Consider the following 9449-nt stretch of genomic DNA (forward strand, 5'->3'; position numbering starts at 1 on the left):
GATTTCTAAGTGTCTATAGATAGTATTGGTTGGGAACTGTCCATTTGAATGTAATTCAGTTTCATATTTTTTATTTTCCTCTCCTATATCATATGTCCTCATCTTTGTCCCTTGTGAAAAATAAAGAGTCCCAGACGTTTCTATCCTTAATAGAGACTGGGTGACCGAAACTGAGCACATTCCCAAACATGTTATGCTCCATCCCATATCTTAATGATCTGAACATTGTTCTGTTTTGTCCACTTCTGTGAATGAGCAGGTGATTCTCCTGAGCTGCTGTCAATGGCTTCCAGGTCTTTCTCCTGAGATATGTTCTAGTTGGGATATTTCTCTCAGCACATGTCCTTGTAAAAGTTTAATTTTTCCCCATCTCAGACTTTGAGCAAGTGGATAAATCCACACTTGTGTTTCCTGCTCGTGCCTCTTAAGCTTCCCCCTGCAAAAAAGTGTAGGAATTATTAATTCAGGGAACACAACAAAATATGGAATTGGATTTAGTAGGGTCATTGTTCATAGTTATTCTCTCTGAATAATGAAAATATAAATTTTTCAGTGTGTGAAGAGAGATCAATCTTCTTATCCCATGAAAACAGCTTCCGTTATTGAATGCACAGTCTCATATTAACGTTGTCTCTCCATTCAGGCATTTCTACTGGGAACACATAGAAAGTATGGGGAGCATACGCTAAATGCAGAAGACACCCTTAAGACTCAGAGTTTGACACTTTCTTCCCTACGCCATGTCAGATTCTAACACAACTTACTTCACCAACCCCTCCACCTTCATCCTGCTTGGCATTCCTGGCCTAGAGGCATCCCATATATGGATCTCCATTCCTTTCTGTGCTGTGTACACCATAGCCGTGTTGGGGAACTTCACTATCCTGTTCATCGTGAAGAGGGAGACAAGCCTCCATGAGCCCCTATTCTATTTCCTATGCATGCTGGCCATCACCGACCTGGTCATGTCCACATCCACCATACCCAAAATGCTGAGCATCTTCTGGTTCAATTCCAGGGAGATCAGTTTCAGTGCCTGCCTCACCCAGATGTACTTCGTTAACTGCTTCTCAGGGATGGAGTCTGGAATCCTTGTGGCCATGGCTTTTGATCGCTACGTGGCTATCTGCAATCCTCTGAGATATTCAACGATCCTGACAAACTCTGCTGTGGCCAAAATAGGCCTGGCTGTGGTGCTGCGTAGTGGCATACTCGCATTGCCCTATCCCTTCCTGGTGAGGCAGTGGCCATATTGCAGAACCAATGTCATCCCCCACTTCTATTGTGGGCATATGGCCGTGGTGAAGCTGGCCTGCGCTGACATCCGCATCAATAGTTACTATGGGCTGTTTGATCTTTTCTCTGTGATCGGACTGGATGTGTTTTTTATTGCCGTGTCCTACACTCAGATCCTCCGGGCCATCTTTCGCCTCCCCACAAAGGATGCCCGGCTCAAAACTTTTCGTACCTGCATCTCTCATCTTTGTGCCATCTCAGCTTTGTACATCCCAGATTTCTTCTCCTCTCTCATTCAGCGGTTTGGCCACAATGTGCCACTACATTTCCTCATTCTTATTACCAGTGTGTACCAGCTGGTGCCCCCCATGATACACCCCATCATTTATGGGGTGAGGACCAAGCAGATCCGGGGCAGGCTGCTCCACCTCTTTACTCATAAGGGGACCTAAATGTTTTCTCCTTGTGCTCTGGCTTATAAATTAAGCTGGTTGGTCCATGGTGTGGTGGCTTCTCCCTGAATCACTTACTGGACAGACAGAGAGACATTAAACCTTTTCCTGTCCTTAGTGTGCTGTGTTAATGTGATGAACTGGAGAGCCTATCTATGTACACTAGACTGGGTTGCCACCTTTCTAATTGCTGGTAGTTGGATCCCTGGAATTGCAATTTTGCCCCATCTCTTTTGTCAAGCCTCGACCCTGCTGTGTGTCTTCTCCCCAAGGTCCTGCCCCTGTCACTTGCTTCTGTCTTCCCCTCCCCTTCTCAGCTGCGACCCAGACATCTCTAAAACCAATGTGTTCTCACAACTTTTGGCAAGTCATTTAAGGGGCATTGTTTAGTGTGAACATTTTAATGTTTAGTCTTACTTTGTTACTAACTCTGTGCAGAGAGAGACTCCTGTGATCTGTCTCAGCTCTGGGGAGGGAGTGGGGAATAATTTGTTACAGCAGGAGGCAGATACACCTGAGGTCTAAAGAAGATGAGAATGGCCGTACTGGGTAAAACCAATGGTCCATGTAGGCCAGTAGTCTGTCTTCTGACAGGGCTCAGTGCCAGGTGTGTCAGAGGGAATGAACAGAACATGGCAATCAGCCTGTGATTCCTGTGGAGAAGTTGGGCAGAAAGGGGCAGAAGCCCCAAGCCGAGACTGCCTCAGCTTCATCTGGCAGGAGTTCAAGCCTCCAGCTCTAGTAGAAGTCACCGGGCGAAGGGAAGGGCCCTGGCTGCAGCAGCAGAAGAGCCCCTCAGTTCAGGCTGCCCCAGCCACAGCCACAGAGCGGAGGCAGGAGCTGTTGGAGAGGACAAAAATGAGTAGCATTTCTCTCCACATTCCCCCCATCTTCCATACTGCTGCCGTCAAGGGGTTGCTTCCTTTTTCCCTGTCCTTGGATGAACATCAGGGGGAGGTTTTTTGTCTCCTCTCCTTGACCATTATGGGGCTGCTTTCTTCCCTCCAGTTCCTTTTCCTTTTCTGCAGCACCACCGGTACAGTCGCCAAACCGGTGGTCTGCTCTCTCTTTGCCCATCTCTATGGGCCACAGGGTCATAACAGGGGCCCAGCCAGAAAATCATCATAAGTCAACTACACCATCCCCCACTGTGCTGCTGGATGAGCATGACCATTTCTGGTGAACACCTGCGATTTCACAGGTAAGGTGAAATTCCTTCTACCGCATTGGGGAGACTTCTTTCTCTTCTTCTCAGCCACAAAGTCTGTTTTGGAGGAGTGGAGGGGAACTGAGAGGGAGGACATCTTGGTCTACCGGTGGGCCAGCAACTTCTGTGACAAAATTTCCAGGTTGGTCAGCGATTGTTGCAAGGCCGGCTGGGGATCCTCCTGCCCACGAGGATCCTCCTCAGCCCTAAGAATGAAGCCAACCATCTTTCTACATTGAACACCAGAGGCTCTAGGGTGGTTCTCCATGTTGCCAGGATCTCTCCATTCTTTGTCATGTAGGGTACTGTCAGGGTTCCCTCCCCACTCTGAACCGGGGTACAGATGTCGGGACCCACATGAAAGACCCCATGAGCTTATATTCCACCATTTTAGGTTAAAAACTTCCCCAAGGTACAAATTCTTTTCCTTGTCCTTGGACGGTATTGCTGCCACCACCAAGTGATTTAAACAAACATTCAGGGAGGGGCCACTTGTGGAGTTACCAACTATGGTTTCTAACCTACCCTTTAAATCAGCTTCTTTACCTAGTGACTGGAAGATTGCTAATGTGACACCAATATTTAAAAAAGGCTCTAGAGGTGAGCCAAGCAATTACAGATGGGTAAGTTTAACATCAGTACCAGGCAAATTAGTTGAAACAATAGTAAAGAATAAAATTGTCAGACACATAGACGAACATAAATTGTTCGGCAAAAGTCAACATGGTTCCTGTAAATGGAAATCGTGTTTTACTAATGTATTAGAGTTCTATCTATCATTAGCCTGAAAGATCAGGTGCCCTGCCGGGGTAGTACATAGTCCCATATCTTCGCAACAAACGTCATGAACCATGACAACCTCTCCTTTTTTCAATTTTTGTACACATTGAAGCTGCGGGGGTTCTAGATGCCAGAGTGTCCATTGGCTTCCTATCCCTATCCAAATATCGGGTGTTTTTTCCAGGAGCACCAAGTATAAATCGGCTAGGCTCAGCAGGTGATTTAATTTCCCAAACATCACGGTGAATTACCCAATCTCACATGCATCCTCCCCACAGACCCAGCAGGATTCGGTTTGTGGGAGCCCACACCCTTCCAACCAGCCCATACGCTTTGAAGCAGCACTGCGAGAGTCTGCATTTCTACCGTGAAACCTTCCAAGTATGTCTCCAAAGCCACAATTCAGATGGCATCCCTGAGGCATTTGTAGGGGCAGTGGGACAAGTCTGATGCTCAAGATCACTCTGAATGGCCATCAGCTGGTCATTCAGGAAATTCTGAATCTCTGAGCAGGCCAAATCCCACTGCAATATCTTCCCTGCTTCAATGATTTTAAGTACCCTCCTTGTTAGCAATTCCTGGGTTATGGAGCTGAGGGTGGAGATAACATGCAATTCACTGATTCCAGCCTGTACGTGGGCTAGCTGTACTCCAGTAATAAGTCCCATGACTTTCTCCAGCTACCCTAGTTTTTCCTCGTGCTGTTGGCCCTTGTAAAGAGTCCAAATTGCTGCTGCACTATTGGCACCATCCCACAGGCATTCACTCAAATCTCTTTTCTTTCTTGAGAATACCCTTGCCCTTTGCTCTGCTAACCAAATAACAATGAGGACCCCTTCCTTCCAATATATTGCAGGCTCTGGGAACGGCCATCATGTCAACATTGTTATGAAACCCACTAATCTCAATGACGAATTCTTCAAGCTTGTTTGTAGTGATCTCATACACTTCAATCTCTACTGACCCATCTGTTTTCCAATCAGTCTTTCACTTGTATGAGATACTCTGAACCTTAAAAAATAATTTTTCCAAACAATATTTAAATAAATCATTAAGGTGTGAAGGCCTTGGCTATTGAGTCCCATCTGAATATATGGGATTGTTGATATTTGGGTAAGTTACAGGGGTGGTAGTGGTTGTGGAGGAGCTGGTGGGGGCAATGTCCATTGCAACAAGGCACTTTTGGTATTCATCATTTGAAAGCCAATTAGGCAGGGCAGTACAGCCTGATGATACTTGTCTATAAGTGCAGAGCCTAGCCTGTAGGGATATTAAAGAATGTACTAACAGTGATTCTCCCAAATGACAGTGACTCCCCAGTTTCACCAAGTGCAGAGGTCTTTTAGTTCTTCTGTTGGGATTTGTGGGCTCCTGTCTGCAGAAAACACTGATTGTATCTGTCCTGTGAAAGACACTCTATTACTATGTAAAACATACAAACAAGTTAATTGACTTTGTCCTTGAAGTAAACACTATGCTAGCCTTAAGCTGTAATTGATACAATGAAAACAAACAGATTCCCATCCTCTTTGATTACAGTGCCTGGATTCTCATAGGAATTAACATACACCCCAAAAGTGGTGGAGACAGTAAATTAAAATATGGTTAAGATATGGAATGTATGTTGGTGAATGTTTGATGTACGTGAATGGTTAGGGAGGTGCCAGCCTGGAAAGGATCCATCGGCCGAAGAATGTGTCAAGTGGACCACCAGACACCCCCGGAGGGTCAACTGGGATCCACCCCAAACACCTGGAAGGAATGTGCCACTTTAGAGAACGTGGAGCCACCAGGAATGTGCCATCTGCTGATTGAGCCAACAACAGCAGGATGAAATGGTTCCCATAGACTAACAAAGGAATTAATTCCTATAAAAATGGACTCTAAAAACTGATGACTTTGAGTCTATGGTTCTGCTGCCAGCCTCCAGGAGCATCAGGTGCATCTGACACAGACTCGGCTCCATCCTCATGACCAAGATACCTGGCCAGTAACTTGGCATGAGCAACTTCTAGGCTGGTAACTATAACACCTATACAGAACCTGAATGAATGATTGTGTGAATGAATATATATATATGTGTGTGTATGTGTGTGTGTGTGTATAAGGAATAAGTAGTGATAAGAATAAGTAGTTAAACAACATTGTTTGCTTTTATCTTTTGCTTTATTATTATATTTACAATAAATGTGGCATCTTTGCCTTATCACTCTTAATAAGATCCTGCTGGTTTTTATTATATTGGTATAACAAGCCCAGCCCACCACGCAACCCCACACTCCCAATCACGGTCCCTCCAAATTCCTCCCTGCCAATTTACAATACTCCGTCTCCTCCACCAGGGCCAATTCTTAATGTCTTTTGTAGTCAGGAATCCATGGATCTTGGCAGTTTTGGCAGAGTGAGTGTTCCTTCTTCTTTCCCGGTATAGTTGTGGTGCAGGATCACGCAGGGGAGAGGTTACTAGCATGTCACCCTGTAGTGGTTTGGTATCTTTAACAGATGCGGGCTAGATGATGGTTCTGTTAGTGGACAAGGGAGAGGATACTAGCACTTCACCTTGACTTTGTTTCCCATTGTCCAGGAGAGAAAGAGGTATCAGAAAGAGAGAGAGGTTGATCAGTAGTCAGAGCTGCATCATCTTGAGGCGGTGGGGCCTTTTTGCAGTGAGAAGCATGGGTCCAGGCAGTCAGGCACTGACACTTCACAGCAGTGTTGGTAGTCAGCAAAACTTGATAAGGGCCTTTCCAGCACGAGGTTAGAACGGTCTTTCGTTGATGGACCCGTGGTTCCAGTGAATGACAAGGCTGCTCAGGAGCCTTAGGTAGTGCCTTTTTCACCTGTGAATAAAGAGACCTAACACATTTCATTAATGCCTGACAGTTAAGCATTGTATCATCCATCAAATGAATGTCCATTTGGGCAAGGGTCAGAGGAGGCGCTGCTGGAAGTCGCATCGGCCGCCTTGTCAGGATTTCTTGAGGGCTAAGTCTAGTCTTTCGGTTGGGGGCTTCCCTCATGCTAATTAATGCTAACGGAAGGAAAGGTGTTACCAGTTTGAAGGAATGTTTGACCTTTTTGCTCAGGAGTGTTTCTTAAACGTATGTACAGATGATGTAAAACAGTGTCTATGGAACAAAAAGTGAAAACTGTGGATGAGATGGCTTCTCTAGCAGATGATTTTGAGCAGACACGAGCATCTGTTGTGAATAAACCACAGAGAAAGGGGTATAATTTTGTTGGAAACCAGGGTTCTCTTTTACCCCATTCCTCTAATCCTCCACTCAAATCTCCTGTAAAATCAGAACAGTCCAGCAAGTGCTATCATTGTAATTCCACTGACAACATGAGGAATAAATGCCTGTGCTAGAAGGAAGCAGGCAGCAAGGAAGCCATGTGAATGCTGCGACCCTGAGCACAGAAACTGCTCAGTCACCTGTCACTTATCATTCTGGGTTTGTAAAATTATCCTCTACACACTCATACATGAAGCACACCAAGGATGTTAGCATTAATTGCAGGGAAAACCTTGGGTGGGAAGATACAGGGGCAGACGTTTCTGTGGTTAGCAGGGCATGAAGGTCGAAGGTGACATATTGCCAGGACAGATGGAAGAGCTTCTAGTAGAGGAGGTCAAAAAATCCTTGTGCCTTCGGCTCAAGTGCACATAGAAATGTGTGTTGGGAAGTTGCATTATCAGTGTGGGTAGTACAGGCGTGGCCAATCTGAGCCTGAGAAGGAGCCAGAAGTTTGCATTGCTACAGAGGCACAGTAATACGTCAGCCGCTCCCCCATCATCCCTGTCTCTGCTCCCAGCTGGTTCATGCCATGCAGGAGGCTCTAGGGACAGGGAGGAGCGAGGGCCTGGCAGGCTCAGGGGAGGAGGCAGGAAGGGGGATGTAGGGGCAAGGCCTGTGGCCAGGGATTGAGCAGTGAGCCCCACCCAGCACATTGGAAAGTTGGTGCCTGTAGCTCCTGCCTGGGAGTTGGTGCCTAGACATGGAGCCGCATATTAACTCCTGAAGAGCCGCATTTGGCTCCACAGCCAGAGGTTGGGCACCCCTGGGGTAGTAGATGATAACGCTATTAATATGCTAATTGGTAATGACATTTTTCATGTCGCTTAGGCTGTTAAAGTGTCTGCCTACAACAAGGGTCGTTCTGCTGGAACCTCAGAGGGAAAGAGGGAATGTTCCAGGAGCTGCCGAAGGAATGAGACTGAGTCTCTTTGATTCCTCTGCAGCAGGGAGCAGGGAGTAGCGCCTCTCAGTGAGACAGGTGTCCAGTCTGATAGCTGTGAGCCCTTCACAATTGAACAGGGGATAGATCCCACCCTAGAGAGCCAAGGGGTATGTGTCTTGGGGAGGTGGGCAGATGGGGAATCTGGGAAAGGAATAGTGGGATTACAGCAGGGGTCTCAAACATGCGGCCCGCGGGCCGCATTCGGCCCTCGGAGCTCTTCCCTGCGGCCCGCGGAGCTCCCCCAGTTACTTCCTGTCGCCGCCAAACTCCCCTCACCCCCGCCCCCCTCCCCGAGTTATTTTCTGTGCCTAAGCTCCCCGCGCGCTGCTGCCCAATGTTTGGGGCCGGGTCTCTCCCCTGGCCCCACCTGCCGCCCCCATGCGCCTCCCCCCAGTTTCTCCTGGCCCCCACTTGCTGCCCTCACCGCCCGGGAGCCTGCCCGGGAGCTCACGCTGACTCCAATCCTCCGCTATGCCGGCTTCCGGCATCACCTGCTGCCGCAGGGTCCTCGCGCCCCCCTGCACTAGGGTCAGGGCAGGCTGCCCTTCCCCTGCCCTTCTGCCCTAGTCCTGAGACTCTCCAATGCCCCGAGCCTCTTCAATGCCTCAAACCCCTCACCCTCAGCCCCACAGCCCTCACCCCTGCACCCCCTCCTATCCCCAAACTCCGTCCCAAAGCCTGCACCCCCACCCCCTGCCGCAGCCTGGAGCCTGCACCACGCACCGAGCCTGCACTCCCGACCCCTCCCCACCCAACCGCCAGCCCAGGGCCTGTACTCCAGACCCCCTCCCCCACCCAAACTCCCTCCCAGAGCCTTAGGCAGTAAATCTAAGTGCGTGTTTTGTCCTTCGAGTGAGGTGCATTACTGAGTGTATATATTTATTAAAACTGCTTGGAAATGACTTTGTCAAAAAAAAGAACACTCATGGAAGAAAAGAGAGTTTTCCAAGACAAATGGGAGAATTTATATTTTTTCACAGAGGTAAAAGATAAAATTCAATGCCTTATTTGTCAGCAAACGATTGCTGTTCCCAAGGAGTATAACGTGCGTCGGCACTATGACACGATGCACCGTGAAAAATATGATGCATTCACCGGAAAAATCCGAGAGGAAAAAGTTCAGCGACTTAAAGCAGCATTTGCCAAGCAAATAAATTTATTTTCAGGGATTAACAAGTCTAGCGAAGATTCAGTAAGAGCAAGTTTTGTGCATTGAAAAAGCTGCGCTGCGCTGCGCTGCGCTGCCATGGAACAAACTCGTATCTTTGGCTACGGACGGTGCGCCATCAATGTGCTCTGAAAACATTGGTGTGGTTGGATTATTGAAGACCAAACTGAACAGCCTCAATATACCAGGAATTAGCTTCACCAGTATACATTGTATTTTGCACCAAGAAGCCCTGTGTAGTAAAAGTCTACAAATGAAAGAAGTTATGGATGTAGTTGTTAAAACTGTTAATTTTATACGTGCACGAGGGCTGAATCACAGACAGTTCACTTCTTTTCTAGCAAGTATGGACAGTGAATATGGG

At 47.4% G+C, this 9449-nt stretch overlaps 1 protein-coding gene across 1 annotated transcript; it reads left to right on the top strand.

Annotated features, from left to right (window-relative positions):
• The first annotated feature begins 740 nt into the window (after positions 1 to 740).
• LOC120397942 (olfactory receptor 52E4-like) lies at positions 741 to 1688 on the top strand. The gene has a single exon (XM_039524739.1). The coding sequence runs from the start codon at positions 741 to 743 to the stop codon at positions 1686 to 1688; it is 948 nt and encodes a 315-aa protein (XP_039380673.1).
• Positions 1689 to 9449: the final 7761 nt, after the last annotated feature.

Source organism: Mauremys reevesii, linkage group 1 (assembly GCF_016161935.1).
Source record: "Mauremys reevesii isolate NIE-2019 linkage group 1, ASM1616193v1, whole genome shotgun sequence".
NCBI classification, from domain to species: Eukaryota; Metazoa; Chordata; order Testudines; family Geoemydidae; genus Mauremys; species Mauremys reevesii.

Excerpts from the sequence above, each read along its gene's own strand:
- LOC120397942 (XM_039524739.1), top strand. The coding sequence starts at position 741 with ATGTCAGATTCTAACACAACTTACTTCACCAACCCCTCCACCTTCATC.